Below are 16,556 nucleotides of genomic sequence, written 5' to 3'. Positions count from 1 at the left end.
ATGTAATGTACGTTTAGTTCAAGCTCCTGTGTGTAATATACGTTTTTTCTCCTGTACTCCCAGGTGCAAGTTTTCTTCTGTTTCGCGTTCCTGTGCAGTTCCTAGGTGTGCTAGTAAGTCCAAAGGCCATACCAACGACATCCGAGAACTGTGTGTCGACTTAAGCATCTCAAAATTGTGGGGCAGCTCTGAGCCACAAGATACTACATCGTTCAGTATACAATAACACAGAATCAACATTCCAATATTACAATGATATTTAATCAATAAAATTAATGTTTTTGTTGCTGTGAGGAACTTTTTAATACCAAAAGCAAGGTAATGACAGCTTGACCGTGCAGCTCTCGTTTAGCCTTTCTGCTGTAATGTCTGAATGAAAGTTAGGCACAATCACCTTAGCACATTGCAGTCCAGTGGTGCAGATGAAAACTTGCCATTAAGGGCGGCATTGTGTATGCTTTTGAAGTAAAACAGTTCTAATGAAATATGGATTTCTTAAAGCTGATGAAAAGAATAGATGGCTAGGGTACAAAGGTAGCAACTGTTGACAGTAAAATCCCACCAGTTTTTCTTCACATCAACAGTTATATGAATAATTCCATCTCTGATTTTTTTTTTTAAAAAAAAGGATTGAGATTCTAATAAAGTTAGAGTTGGTTTCTTCTTAACAGAATACGACTTGCTATACACCAACGAGAATGCCCATAAAGTCTGATCCACTCTGGATGGATATTGATGCTCCTGCACTGTTGTCCACGAATATGGAGGTATATTGTCCAGCCTGGAAAACACAGAAAAAACACCTTCAGCTGAGATGTGGTACAGTTTCTGCCAGGTGCAAGTAGCCTTTACTGAACAAAACAAAAACCTCTTTATACCATTGATATCCGAATCACAGATTAAATTATTCAAACCTCAGTTAAGGGAAATTTCCAATTAAAATGAAGTTGATTTGAACGGTGTCAGACCAGCAGGCAGAAGTACAGTCACAGCACATTTCAGCAGTTCACCAGCCATGGAGGGAATTCTAGGCCCTGAGGTGATGTTTAAGGACCTCAATTCAATAATTACCTTGGTAGTTGCAGGAGTGGATTTGCCCTCAACCTCTGTTGGTGATTGGCACACAGGGACCATGGCTGAAAATGGTACTCTTAGTCTCCCAGCAATCAATCTTCTTTCTCTTTAACATAATGGTGGACCAGAAAATTGCCTCGAAGACATTATACGAGCTTCCAGGAAGCAGGCATTTAAGGTTATATTTATGCATCAACATTCTCAAAGCCGCTGCACATTGATGTAGTGAAAGCCCTTGCAGTTCATGTAGGGCATTGCAGCATGCAAGCAGTCAGTGAATTGCTAAGCTTTTGTAAAGCCAGTAGACCTTTCCTAGTGATGCTTGGAACACTGAAAACTAAATCAAGTTGCAGAATAAGGCATCAGGCATCACCTTGTGGAGCTGTATGCGGACAATTGGTTAAAACTGCAAGGGGCAGAAATTCGAGGGTGCCCTGTTTGGGACGCCAACTTTTAAAAGTTCTAAAAATTAGCGCAAAGTGCTAATGTTTCCAAACTTAAAAAAAAATCGCGCCTGTGATCCAGGAAGGAAGTGGCGCACTAAATCAAGCGCAAGAAGCAGCAGGTGGGGCGGTACTTGTGCAGCATTGCACAATGGGCCGTGCAGAGCTGTCGTGTCGGAATATTCCTTCCCTTCCTTAAAGGGAAGGGCCATCGCTGCAGGCTCTGCAAAGACTTACCTTCTCGGTGGCAGCCGCGATCCAGCCCGATACACTGCAGCAGAGTGCCGGGCTGATCGATCTCAAGGGGGAAAAAGTGGGAAAACAAAGGGGGAAAAAATCAGAGAGATTCAAATTTTTTTTCCAAACTTACCTCGGTTACCTCACCATTTTAGCATCTTCCTGAAGCGCCCGGTCTCCCGACAATTGCCCTCCCTAACAGTACTGTGGGAGCACCTTCACCACACGGACTGCAGCAGTTCAAGAAGGCGGCTCACCATCATCTTCTAAATGTCAGCTAGGGATGGGCAATAAATGCTGGCCTTGCCAGCGACGCCCACATCCCATGAACAAATAGCCACAGACTGAGCCCAGCAGCCAGAGGCCCCGATACCAGCAGCCAGAGACGGATACCAGTAGCCACAAGTACAGCTACACTCCTGTCTCCATGACCCTAAAAGTAAATGAATATTATTCGGATTGTGGGGATTCCTCATCGATGTGTTCTGGAACTTTTTTTATTTTCTCTTGATAGATAATTTGAACATAGGCACAAGAGGAATGGGATCAAAGTGTGTTGACGATACCAAATTAGTGCGACTAGCAAACTGTAGAGAAGAATACAAGAAGTTGCAGAAAGACTTAAACAGTTCAGTGGGGTGGGCAGCTAGGTGGCTGATGCAGTTCAATGCAGAGAAATGTGAAGCAGTTAATTGTGGGCGACAAAGAATAGTGAAGCAAAGTAAGCCTTAAAAAGTAAGATTCTTAATAGAGTAAAGAAACAGGGAGCTCAAGGGGTGCAGAATCATATGTTTTAAAGGAAAGGGCAAGAAAAGACCAATAAAAATGCAAATGAGATTCTGGGCTTTGTGCATACTGGCATTGAAAATAAGACAAGAAAGTGATATTGAATTTATACAAGACATTAATTAGGCCACAGCTGGACTCCTGGGCATCCCATTATAGAAAATATCTTAGAGCTGTGGAAATCATCCAGGGAAAATCATGATAATGTTATCAAAATGAGAGGCTAAGTTTCTGAAAAAGGTTTCACTGGAACAGGGAAATTTATGGGGGATCAAATCAAGGTTTTCAAAATTCTGAAAGTTTTTGAGAGAATGAATAGTGAAAGCTTGTTTCCGCTGGTTGGTGAATTGGGAACAAGATGTACAGCAAAGAGGGAAGGTGGAAGAACTGAGGTAGATTTTCCCCTCTGCAGTATTCGGGTAGCTGGCAGGATGCACAATGGTGGCGATTGGAGATCCGGTCCATTTGGAAAACTGGACTGCATGAACACAGTGCTGGCGGGCTGCGAGCCAAAACATGTGCCTATGGCAACCTGTCGATATCGGGCAGTCCATCCAACCTCCAGGCCCGGATAAAGGTGGGGGGGGGGGGGGCGGGGAACCAAATGTACTTACCTTTGGGCTCCTCTTTGGCTGGACCACCAATTCAGTCCTTAAGTGGTATTGTGATCCTATTGACATCATAGGACCCCAATTTAAATACCTAAATTAGCCGTGCTCTGGCTTCAGCCACCTATTCCGAGAACATTAGGAGGGATGGGGGGGGTGATTCCACTGGGTAGGAAGCCTTGAAACCTCCTCCGCTGTTTTCACATAGAAGGTTATGAAAACACGGAATGCTTTGCCACAAATGACTATTGCGGCAGAAATGAAAATATCATTGGATACATATTTGAAAATGAACAGAAGATAATGGGAAAGAGCAAGGAAACTGGTTTCAAATAGATGGTTCCAGTTGAAGAGATAGCACCATGCAGGCTCCGTGGGCTGAATACCCTCCTTCTGCATTGGAATGTCTATAATTTCTCGATTCATCCACTTCTGTTTCTCTCTAAAAAAAAAAGAGAGGAAGACTTGCATTTTTATAGTGCCTTTCACGACCACCAGTTGTAATGTGGGAAGTTTATGCTTGCTAGGCTCAAGTAATTTTCATTACTTGCTATTTTGAGACTTTTACCAGCGCTTTGGGGATGTAAACTCGTGGCCTTGAAAATCCATGTAGTGGAGAGGGGGGGAGCGGGGGGGATTCCCACCGGTTTCCCATCGTCATCATCATCATGGGCAGTCCCTCGAAATCGAGGAAGACTTGCTTCCACTCTAAAAGTGAGTTCTTAGGTGACTGAACAGTCCAATACGGGAATGACAGTCTCTGTCGTAGGTGGGACAGACAGTCATTGAAGGAAAGGGTGGGCGGGGAGTCTGGTTTGCCGCACGCTCCTTCTGCTGCCTGCGCTTGGTTTCTGCATGCTCTCGGCGATGAGACTCGAGGTGCTCAGCGCCCTCCCGGATGCTCTTCTTCCACTTAGGGCGGTCTTTGGCCAGGGACTCCCAGGTGTCGGTGGGGATGTTGCATTTTATCAAGGAGGCTTTGAGGGTGTCCTTGAAACGTTTCCTCTGCCCACCTGGGGCTCACCTGTTGTGTAGCAGTTCCGAGTAGAATGCCTGCTTAGGGAGTCTCGTGTCAGACATGCGGACAATGTGGCCCGTCCAACGGAGTTGGTCGAGTGTGGTCAGTGCTTCGATGCTGGGGATGTTGGCCTGGTTTCCGGGAGTTTCCGACATGCCAGGGAAAGGACAATGCAAATGTCAACGGAAGTTTCTGCTTGCTAGGCTCAATTAGGACCCAGCACATCTAAAGGCCACGACATTAAGTGAGTTCAGGAATCCTGGCTTCCAGACAGCTGAAATTGGGCCCCATTGGAAGTGGCCCGCACCACTGAAGGAGAATATATATACTTTTTTTGAGGGACATGGCTGGGGTCATTGGAATATTGAGATGTTGAGTTTCCCAATGGGAATCCACTTGTACATATGTTTCTCTTTGGAGAAAGAGGACAAGTAATAAGCAGGGGGGGGGGGGTTTGCAGGTGCCAAACAGATCAGACTGCACCCATTAGCCACTACCCTTGCACCCACATTTACAGGCAGAGGCTCACCTACCTGGCAACGGCTGGTATGGAACTGGAATCAAAGAGTTTGGGTCACCAAACAGACAGAAGCAGAGCTGTGGCCTCTGCTGCAAGGACACATGAGCTAACGTGCACCATCGGCCCGCACTGCCAGTGGCTGTGATAGGCTGCTTTTGTCTGACATTTTTTGCTACCCAAACAACTTTTTCAAAGGTCAAAATATACATTGAAAATAATAGCAGCCTTTGTAGTCTCTCCTAACATTTTTATCCCCGTATAAAACCACTTACCTTTAAGTGATGGAAATAAAAAATGCAGTAGAATATGTGTTGAAGTTGAGGGATGCCTTAACCAAGTTTGCAAGTTCTTGGGATTATGCAAAATGAACAGAAATCCTGGTGTGGGTCCAACACTATACCCTGGAAGTACTCGACAGGCCTATTGCAGGCGACGCAAAACAAATTACTGGCTGACTGGAAAAGCATGGTTCTGTGTGGATTCCCACAGCTACTGCACATCTGATACGTTGAATAGAAGCGATCCTTAAGAAAAGGCAAGGAATACCTGGGGCTGTATTTTCCCTATGTTGGCGCCTCTGTTCGTGCCCTGGAGGGATGGTAATGGAGACAGGGATGATTTCAGGGAGGGTGGCCAGCTCCCAGCCAGGAAATGAGTTGCCGGTTTTATGGTGGTGTTAAGTAGCACCGCCCAGGAGCGTCGAGCCGGTGTGGATAGTCACTGGTTTCGACAGCGCACCGATTTTTGATTGACGTTGACCCTCTAGCATCCCGTAGTGGGACCGCCTGGAAAACCAGGCAGTCAGAGCTGTCCCGGCGGTGGTGAGTGAAGTAAGTAATGAATGAGGTAAGTTTGATTGTTTTGTTTATTTTTATCTTTGCGATTTATCCTAATGTGGGATAGGCAAGGCATTGGGAATGTTTTTTATGTGTTTTTTTCCCCCCATGGAAGTCTCTCTTAGGGCGTTCCGAGGCCTACTCTTTAGCAACGGATTTTCAGTTGCTCAGCCGGCCTTGCGCCCTAAAAGGTATGCAATGCCTCCCTTAGCGCCCCGCCCCACTCTCAGGACCAAGATGGCTAATTTTGTGACTGCGGACACAAATAATTTCCCGGCACAAACTTTACCGCCCCGCCGCCATTACCGTCCCGAAATGACCAGAACCCGAAAATCCAGCCCTTATAAGTAACTTATGACTCTTGATCTCACCCAAGATAATTGGCAAATCCCGTTAAGCAACGAAGCCCAACTCCATTCACTCAAGGTTGCCCGTGTTTCAGGGCAAGCCCCTCAGGATGAAAGTGCATTGGCCATTTCATCTCTGCCCGGAAATCATCCTTGCCTCCATTACCGCCCCTCCGGGGTGCGAACAGAGGCAGCAACATAGGGAAAATCCAGTCCCTAGTATTCCTTATCATTTCTTAAGGCTTCCACCTCGACAGAGGCTGGTTTACAGTCAAAGCCAAAACCATAACATTGGCGATGAACTGACACGTTGTACCTCGATCGCCATATGGGTGAGAGGACACAGAAATCTGACCCAGACAATGTGTATTTACTTACTCATCAGCGTTCTATGGGGTATTCAGTTCATATTGTCATCTTTCAAAATAATATGGTGTTGATATTTGATTTGTTGATGCTTGATTCGCAGACTCCTCATGCAGAACGAATCCAATGCTGTGTATCTGCTAAAGGATCCGCAGCAAAGCAGATTAAAGGTGGATTTGCTGTTGCAGCCTCAAACGGTTTCATCTGTAGGGCTTCAAATCTTCTTACGAATGATACGATATGAACAATACGATTTAACTGATTTTTTAATTCAGACACATCAATATATATCTTTCAACAACACATATCTGAGGCAAATTAACTTTGGGATTTATCTAATGTGGCCTCCTTTGTGCACTCAACATTGCCTGCCCTTGCAGTCTCCAATTGCAAGATTTATCATTGTTGCAAACTTTCCTCTACCGTAATTTTTTTGTTGTTGATTTTTGTTTTTAAATAACTCTGTCCACTTGCTTTAATGTTTCCTAGTATGGGTCTGCTGAGATATCAGTCTGGTTGGGCCAGCCATTTAAAAAAAAATGATTAACCCATTCACATAATATTGAAAAGACTTGCATTTATATAGCACCTTTCACAACCTCAGGGCATCCCAAAGCGATTTACAGCCAATGAAGTACTTTTTGAAGAGTAGTCACTGTTGTAATGTAGGAAACGCGGCAGCCAATTGCGCACAGCAAGCTCCCACAAACAGCAATGTGATAATGACCAGATAACCTGTTTTTGTTATGTTGATTGAGAAATAAATATTGGCCAGGACTTAAATACTAACATAACCGTCATTGAGCTATACAAAATCAAATTTATGAAGGCACTTTGTTTGTGTAATTTCAACTCAGTCCTACAAAAAATAATAATCTTGGATCCAAAAAAGACAAATCGGAATATTTTATTAACAGTGAGACTAGAAACTGCGGAGGCGCAAAGGGCTTTGGGTGTCCATGTACACAAATCACTAAAAGGTAGTGCACAGGTACAAACAGTAATCAAAAAGTCAAATGGAATGTTGGCCTTTATCTCAAGGGGCTGGAATACAAGTTGCAACTGTGTCAATAATGAGGACCACTTTGGTCCGCACCAGGATGTTCCCAATGAGGAGTGACACTCAGAGGGAATGCTGGTTTGGAAACCCCTGCAGTGCCTGATTTTTCATGTCAGAATGGATGTTACCAATGGTCCAGTGCTCTCGGCCATAGTATTTCCAGTCCAATCTCTCGTGGCTGAAGTAACTTGCATGTCGTGCTTTAATAATCATTTTTTTTTTGTCTTGAGACTCGCAACAATTGCGAAAGGTACAAATATTGTGTTCCGTTTGCCTGTGTGGATTTGAACCAAGCTTACAGGAATGGAATTACTGGATTGTCGCGCAAGTAGTCGACTCGGTGAAGTTTGTACAGGTAATCCTATATTACCGGTGTGTACTGACCTGTAACTGAAGCAGCCCGTGCACATAGACTGTGAATACTTTGCTGTTGCTCTCCAGTCCAACTATAACTTCGAGGGAGCTGAGGTGAAACAAAAAGGTAAAAGTTCACCTCATTATGCCATTAAAAGTAAATTAAAATAGAATGAAGCAATCAGTAGACTTGCAATTATAACACAAATTGGCTTAAAAAAATAAACAAATGTATTGTTACTGGAGAATAAAATATTTCCCATATGTAGGGAAATCTAAAGAATGAAGGAAAATCTGGGAAGGGAGTAATATACTGGGAATAAAAATGAGGATTGTGAGAGAAAAAAGAGGGAAAGCGACTGTGTAAACGAACTTCACTGTTCAAATATTATCCCTAGCACTTAATACAAAATGCCAGTGTCTACAGGCATAGTAAAGGTCAGATTCCTGTATAATTATGTTAAACTTTTGATGTTCAGCATAAAAAAAATAAAAGATCAATTCACATTTATAATCGGCATGGCTGGCTTCAGAATCATTCCTTATAAAATACAAAACCTAGAGCCAGGTGTTTTATATGATTGGCCCATAGGTAAGTATGGCAAAAATGAAGCATTTTGGTCCATGATCGATTATTTTGGATTCTATCACATTGTTGGTCACAGCCGCTTAGGGCGAAAAAGTTACTGCGAGCTATTTCTGAAGGCGGCAAAAAATAGACCTCCTAGATTGGTTGATATGCGTAGGTTGACTGCTGCTATTGTAGCACTTGGATGGAGGCCCATCTAACAGGTCATTCAAAGTTAGGAACAGATCCATGAATTGAAACTATGCAATTGCAATAAAAGCATCTTGTGGGGTTTCCTACAGTCCCTCTTTGTTTGGCAGCTGTATTTTGGGGGCAAACGCCATTTTGGGTCCTGTGAACGGCTGATTATCAAACATACTTCAGAGAAAGACAAGTTTGTAAACTCCTTTTGTTCCGGGACATCTCAAAAGAAACCTGGAGCTATATCTTGGCTGTGTTGCTACCAAACAGCAGTCAGTCTGGGGCAATCAAGGGCACACTAGCAAGTCAGAGAGCTGTGGGGTAGTGCATTGCCATGTAAGACGTGAGGTCAGATTGATGTTGAGGGTTAGCGCGAGAAAAATGACTTTGGTGTTCTTGACTATTTGAGAGCAGTGAAGTTTGTAATGATTATTAATAAATCTGCATGTATTTGCTCCTGTTCATTTCCTGTTTAATGTTCAATCAATTTGTCCAGTGTTTCATAGCTTGAGCTGCACACTCATAGAAAGTGTATTCTTCTGGCCACTGAGGATGAGGAGATCACGTGGCAGCACGTGATATATTCCAGTCACTGGGAGCACAGTGAGAAGTACACACAGATTAGTAAATGAGGGCAAGGCTGGCAGTTAAAGAGTGCGTGGCAAGTGGCATTGCAGTGAGGATTTATCTCATTGGTGTTTGTTGGATCTTGTTGTGTGCAAAATGGCTGTTGCAGTTCCCTACATTATAACAGTGACCACAGTTCAAAAGTACTTCATTGGCTGTGAAGTGTTTTGGGACGTCCTAAGGTCCATGAAAGGGGCCATATGAATGCAAGTTCTTCCTTTATCTTTCTTTGAAAGTGCCAGACAGAGCTGGCAGGGTTTGAGGGATGAATTAAAAGAGATAGCTTACACAAATTGTTAATTTTGTATTGCCCACGATAGTCTGGGTATAGCATGTACAAGGGTTGGTACTGTTCCCTGCATTTCTCTTGCAGTTGTCGCGCGGTGAAGATCATGTCCATTGTACCCCTTAGTGGAGGGAATCCGCATTGTGACTCTGGGAGGAGTTCTTCAGCCACAGGGAGAAGACACCGGCACCTGGGAGTCCCTGTCCTGGGACCGCCCAAAGTGCATGAAGAGCATCCGGGAGGGCGCTGAGCACCTCGAGTCTCGTCACCGAGAGCATGCAGAAACCAAGCACAGACAGCGGAAGGAGCGTGCGGCAAACCAGACTCCCCACCCACCCTTTCCTTCAACCAGTGTCTGCCCCACCTGTGACAGCGACTGTAATTCCCGCATTGGACTGTACAGCCACCTGAGAACTCACTTTTAGAGTGGAAGCAAGTCTTCCTCGATTTCAAGGGACTGCCTATGATGTTGATGGGTATACCATCAAGTCTAGCCACTTTGGAAGGGCAGAAGGAACAGGAGACATAGCGGCTTTGATATTCTGAAAAGTTTTTGTCAGTGAATTACCTTGAAGTGCTTGTTATGAAGACAAACTAAGCCACCATTTTGTAGATAACATGATGCCACAAAAAACAATGCGCATTTCTGGAGATGAAGGTCGAGGGTGGAATGTTGGCTGGAACACTCCCTGCTGAGCTGCAGATACTGAAAGTTTTAATGTCCAACAAAGCAACTATGTTTAACATCTCAGCCAAAGGACAGCTCGCCTAATAATATAACACTCCCTCACTACTCCAGGGGCATCAGCCTAGATTATTAACTAACGTCTTGGACTGGAATTTTCTCCAGGGAGGCGGGTTGGGGCGGGGCCTCCAAGGTGGGCGGGAAAATCCGGGAGGCCAGACTTCCCGCAGGCCCTGCTGACTTTAACGGCAGGGCCTGATTTAGATCTGAGGCCTTGGTGTCCCACCTGTAGCCAGCCAGATTGAGAGGCTGACTGACTGCGGGCAGGTAGGCCTGCAGATGCGGAAAGTGAGCGAGGGGTCGGTCCAGGGGAGGGTTCAGAGGGCTGGTGTCGGGGATCGGCTGGCTTGGTCGGGGATCACAGAAGGGGAAGATCTGGGATGGGGGTTTGGGGATCGGCTGGGAGAATGACATGGGGGGGGGCGGGGGGAAGAGAGGATCGGGGCCGGCCACCGGAGGATTGTGGCTGGCCTCTGCATCATCGGTGGGGTGAGGGAGGCCTCATGGGGGGGTCTCCGATCGTGGTGGGTGGGTATAGTTGGGACCCTGGATGTAGGTATAAAGCTACTTACCTCCTGGATCTAACAGTCCCCGACTTGCTTTAACTGCTGGGTTTCACGAATTGTGTGCAACCCGTCCATATATAGAGAAGTTCAAAATGGAGGTTAGAAAAGAGGCTTTCAGCCTCATTATAATATTTAAATTGAAATTCTGCCCCCGAGGAGCAGGTTGGCTGCTGCTCCTGTCCCGCCCCTGTCAAAACCGGAAGTGGGCGGGATCAAGTCGGGAATTCCACTTTAACAATTTAACTGACCCACGCTCCAAACCCACCCCGTTTCTTTAGGTGAAAATTCCGGCCTTGGAGTGGGGCGCAGACCCACAATTGGCTGGTTCAGAAGTGAGATGGCTACTGACTGAGCTAGTTGACGGGAAACCACAATAAGTAAGTTGGTTGCTTCCAATAACTAAAAGGATTTTTTTGGTCTAATTTTGACGGGGAAAATAGAGTACGAGAGAAAGCTTGCTGGGAACATAAAAACTGACTGCAAAAGCTTCTATAGATATGTGAAAAGAAAGAGATTAGTGAAGACAAACATAGGTCCCATGCAGTCAGAATCAGGTGAATTTATAATGGGGAACAGAGAAATGGCAGACCAATTGAACAAATAATTTGGTTCTGTCTTCACGAAGGAAGATAAGAATAACCTTCCGGAAATACTAGGAGACAGAGCATCTAGCGAGAAGGAAGAACTGAAGGAAGTCCTTATTAGTCAGGAAATTGTGTTCGGGAAATTGATGGGATTGAAGGCCGATAAATCCCCAGGGCCTGATAGTCTGCATCCCAGAGTACTTAAGGAAGTGGCCCTAGAAATAGTGGATGCATTGGTGATCATTTTCCAACAGTCTATCGACTCTGGATCAGTTCCTATGGACTGGAGGGTAGCTAATGTAACACCACTTTTTAAAAAAAGGAGGGAGAGAGAAAACAGGGAATTATAGACCGGTTAGCCTGACATCGGTAGTGGGGAAAATGTTGGAATCAATTATTAAAAGATGTACTAACAGCGCATTTGGAAAGCAATAATAGGATCGGTCCAAGTCAGCATGGATTTATGAAAGGGATATCATGCTTGACAAATCTTCTAGAATTTTTTGAGGATGTAACAAGTGGACAAGGGAGAACCAATAGATGTGGTGTATTTGGACTTTCAAAAAGCTTTTGACAAGGTTCCACACAAGAGATTGTTGTGCAACATTAAAGCACATGGTATTGGGGGTAATGTACTGACGTGGATAGAGAAGTAGTTCGCAGACAGGAAGCAGAGAGTTGGGATAAACGGGTCTTTTTCAGAAAGACAGGCAGTGACTAGTGGGGAGCCGCAGGGCTCAGTGCTGGAACCCCAGCTCCTTACAGTATACATTAATGATTTGGATGAAGGAATTGAGTGTAATATCTCCAAGTTTGCAGATGACACTAAGCTGGATGGCGGTGTTAGCTCTGAGGAGGATGCTAAGAGGCTGCAGGGTGACTTGGACAGGTTAGGTGAGTGGGCAAATGCATGGCAGATGCAGTATAATGTGGATAAATGTGAGGTTGTCCACTTTAGTGGCAAAAACGTGAAGGCAGAATATTATCTGAATGGCGGCAGATTAGGAAAAGGGGAGGTGCAACGAGACCTGGGTGTCATGGTACATCAGTCATTGAAAGTTGGCATGCAGGTACAGCAGGCGGTGAAGAAGGGAAATGGTATGTTGGCCTTCATAGCTAGGGGATTTGAGTATAGGAGCAGGGAGGTCTTACTGCAGTTTTACAGGGCCTTGGTGAGGCCTCACCTGAAATATTGTGTTCAGTTTTGGTCTCCTAATCTGAGGAAGGACGTTCTTGCTATTGAAGGAGTGCAGCGAAGGTTCACCAGACTGATTCCTGAGATGGCAGGACTGACATATGAGGAGAGACTGGATCGATTGGGCCTGTATTCACTGGAGTTTAGAAGAATGAGAGGGGATCTCATAGAAACATATAAAATTCTGACGGGACTGAACAGGTTAGATGCAGGAAGAATGTTCCTGATGTTAGGGAAGTCCAGAACCAGGGTTCACAGTCTAAGGATAGAAACATAGAAAATAGGTGCAGGAGTAGGCCATTCGGCCCTTCTAGCCTGCACCGCCATTCAATGAGTTCATGGCTGAACATGCAACTTCAGTACCCCATTCCTGCTTTCTCGCCATACCCCTTGATCCCCCTAGTAGTAAGGACTTCATCTAACTCCTTTTTGAATATATTTAGTGAATTGGCCTCAACAACTTTCTGTGGTAGAGAATTCCACAGGTTCACCACTCTCTGGGTGAAGAAGTTTCTCCTCATCTCGGTCCTAAATGGCTTACCCCTTATCCTTATACTGTGACCCCTGGTTCTGGACTTCCCCAACATTGGGAACATTCTTCCTGCATCTAACCTGTCTAAACCCATCAGAATTTTAAACGTTTCTATGAGGTCCCCTCTCATACTTCTGAACTCCAGTGAATATAAGCCCAGTTGATCCAGTCTTTCTTGATAGGTCAGTCCCGCCATCCCGGGAATCAGTCTGGTGAACCTTCGCTGCACTCCCTCAATAGCAAGAATGTCCTTCCTCAGGTTAGGAGACCAAAACTGTACACAATACTCCAGGTGTGGCCTCATCAAGGCCCTGTACAACTGTAGCAACACCTCCCTGCCCCTGTACTCAAATCCCCTCGCTATGAAGGCCAACATGCCATTTGCTTTCTTAACCGCCTGCTGTACCTGCATGCCAACCTTCAATGACTGATGTACCATGACACCCAGGTCTCGTTGCACCTCCTCTTTTCCTAATCTGTCACCATTTAGATAATAGTCCGTCTCTCTGTTTTTACCACCAAAGTGGATAACCTCACATTTATCCACATTATACTTCATCTGCCATGCATTTGCCCACTCACCTAACCTATCCAAGTCGCTCTGCAGCCTCATAGCATTCTCCTCGCAGCTCACACTGCCACCCAACTTAGTGTCATCCGCAAATTTGGAGATACTACATTTAATCCCCTCGTCTAAATCATTAATGTACAATGTAAACAGCTGGGGCCCCAGCACAGAACCTTGCGGTACCCCACTAGTCACTGCCTGCCATTCTGAAAAGTACCTATTTACTCCTACTCTTTGCTTCCTGTCTGACAACCAGTTCTCAATCCACGTCAGCACACTACCCCCAATCCCATGTGCTTTAACTTTGCACATTAATCTCTTGTGTGGGACCTTGTCGAAAGCCTTCTGAAAGTCCAAATATACCACATCAACTGGTTCTCCCTTGTCCACTCTACTGGAAACATCCTCAAAAAATTCCAGAAGATTTGTCAAGCATGATTTCCCTTTCACAAATCCATGCTGACTTGGACCTATCATGTCACCTCTTTAAGGGGTAAGCCATTTAGGACCGAGATGAGGAGAAACTTCTTCACTCAGGGAGTTGTGAACCTGTGGAATTCTCTACCGCAGAAGAGTTGTTGATGCCAATTCGTTAGATATATTCAAGAGGGAGTTAGATATGGTCCTTATGTCTAAAGGGATCAAGGGGTATGGAGAGAAAGCAGGAAAGGGGTACTGAGGTGAATGATCAGCCATGATCTTATTGAATGGTGGTGCAGGATCGAAGGCCGAATGGCCTACTCCTGCACCTATTTTCTATGTTTCTATGTGATGGCTGTACCTTTAAATCCAGTCACAATGCACAAGGATTTTGAAAAGCTGGCCTAAGTCGGACTGTCATACCACGCTTAGCACAACACAAATGTTTCAGCTTTCGGTCGGTTATTTGAGCAGCAGGGAGAAGCCAAGCTACAGTTAAACAAAATGTATGATTTGTCCGATTAAATGTAAGCCGGCCTGTTATTGTGGAATGTGCCTGCTACTCAAGTCTTTGAATCTTGGAAGTTAGTTCAGGGGCAGATTGGCCATACGGCAAATCAGGAAATTTCCCGTGTGGCCCATCGCGCTGGTTTTCCATCAGAATCACATGTTCTTTCAGGGGAACCGGTTCAGCCCTGGTTGCCTTGGAATTTCCGAGAGAGCAGCTTAAGCCAGAATGAGCTTGCATAATGGTACGAAATCCAAGAAAAGAAACACCAAAAGGTTGGTTTAACATTAGAAGTCAACCTTTTATTGTTTTTACTATTAAAGGAGCTATATAGAAGGATTCTGCTGCGCAATTTATTTATGCCCTTTTTTTATCTTTTGTAAAATAAATTTGCTTAATGATTTAAACCTAAAAAGAGATCAGAAGTTATGACGTTTATCAAAAGTGGGAGATATTCAGGAATTGATGGAACAGTTCCTTATCCTGGGCAGGTTACTGATAGTTTAACCGAAATATCAAAGCAAGTGAAGATACTCAAAGGCAGGAGTTGAGACTCCGCTAAAACAGAGCTCTAAATCAGGGGTTCTCAACCTTTTTGCTTCCGAAGCCCGCCCTCCCCCCCATAGTATCAAAATTCCACAGACCCCCTGCAAAACACAGAAGAAATTATAATGAGGAATAAGGAAATGGCACAGAAATTAAACAAATACTTTGTGTCTATCTTCACAAAAAAACTCCCGGAAATAGTGGAGAACCAAGCGTCTAGTAAGAATGAGGAACTGACAGAAATTAGTATTAGTAAAAAAATGTACTGGACAAATTAGTGGGACTGAAAGCCAATAAATCCCCTGGACCTGCTGGCCTACATCCTAGGGTTTTGAAGTGGTGGCTATAGAAAGAGTGGATGCATTGGTTGTCATCTTCCAAAATTCTATAGATTCTAGAATGGTTCCCGCGGATTGGAAGGTAGCAAATGTAATTCCCACTATTTAAGAAAGGAGGGAGAGAAAACGGGGAACTGCAGACCAGTTAGCCTGACATCAGTAATAGGGAAAATGCTAGAATCTATTATTAAGGACGTGATAACTTAGAAAATAATAATAGGATTGGGCAGTCAACACGGATTTATGAAAGGGAAATCATGTTTGACAAATCTGTTAAGTTTTTTGAGGTTGTAACTAGCAGAATAGATAAGGGGGAACCTTATCTATTCGGGATGTGGTGTATTTGAATTTTCAGAAGGCATTCGATAAGGTGCCACATAAGAGGTTATTAAACAAAATTAGGGCTCATGGGATTGGGGCTAATATACTAGCATTGATTGAGGATTGGTTAACGGACAGAAAACAGAGAGTAGGAATAAACAGGACATTTTCGAGTTGGCAGGCTGTAACTAGTGCAAGGATCGGTGCTTGGGCCCCAGCTATTCGCAATCGATATCAATGATTTGGATGAGGGGACCAAATGTAATATATCCAAGTTTGCTGAAGATACAAAGCTAGGTGGGAATTTAAGTTGTGAGGAGGATGCAAAGAGGCTTCAAGGGGATATAGACAGGCTAAGTGAGTGGGCAAGGACATGGCAAATAGAATATAATGTGGAGAAATATGAAGTTATCTACTTTGGTAGGAAAAATAGAAAAGCGGAGTATTTTTTAAATAGTGAGAGATTGGGAAATGTTGGTGTTCAGAGGGACCTTGTAAATGAATCACTGAAAGTTAACATGCAGGCACAGCAAGCAATTAAGAAAGCAAATGGTATGTTAGCCTTTATTACAAGAGGATTTGAGTATAAGAGTAAAGATGTCTTACTGCAATTATATAGGGCCCTGGTGAGACCACACCTGGAGTATTGTATACAGTTTTGGTCTCCTTACCTAAGGAAGGATATACTTGCCAAAGAGGGAGTGCAACAAAAGTTCAGCAGACTGATTCCTGAGATGGGGGGATTGTCCTATGAAGAGAGATTGAGCAGGCTAGGCCTATATTCTCTAGAGTTTAGAAGAACGAGGTGATCTCATTGAAACATACAACATTCTTACAGGGCTTGACAGGGTTGATGCAGGGAGGATGTTTCCCCTGGCTGGAAGTCTACAACCAGGGGCCAA

General features: G+C 44.4%; 1 protein-coding gene across 4 annotated transcripts in view; it reads right to left on the bottom strand.

The window, feature by feature from the left end:
* Positions 1–239: 239 nt before the first annotated feature.
* The window catches only part of c1qtnf12 (C1q and TNF related 12), an 87,282-nt gene continuing 70,965 nt past the window's right edge, over positions 240–16,556 (bottom strand). For 3 of the 4 annotated variants that reach the window (XM_070860329.1, XM_070860328.1, XM_070860331.1), the window contains 2 exons: positions 7,680–7,758; positions 240–781 (listed from right to left, as the gene is read on the bottom strand). In XM_070860329.1, coding sequence (XP_070716430.1) covers positions 683–781; positions 7,680–7,758 — 178 coding nt within the window. In that variant the 3' untranslated portion in view covers positions 240–682. Of the gene's footprint in view, positions 782–6,247; positions 6,376–7,679; positions 7,759–16,556 lie in introns of all 4 variants that reach the window. The other variant, XM_070860330.1, reaches the window with a different exon arrangement.

Source organism: Pristiophorus japonicus, chromosome 18 (assembly GCF_044704955.1).
Source record: "Pristiophorus japonicus isolate sPriJap1 chromosome 18, sPriJap1.hap1, whole genome shotgun sequence".
Lineage (NCBI taxonomy): Eukaryota > Metazoa > Chordata > Chondrichthyes > Pristiophoridae > Pristiophorus > Pristiophorus japonicus.
This window is presented reverse-complemented; position numbering and strand designations above follow the sequence as displayed.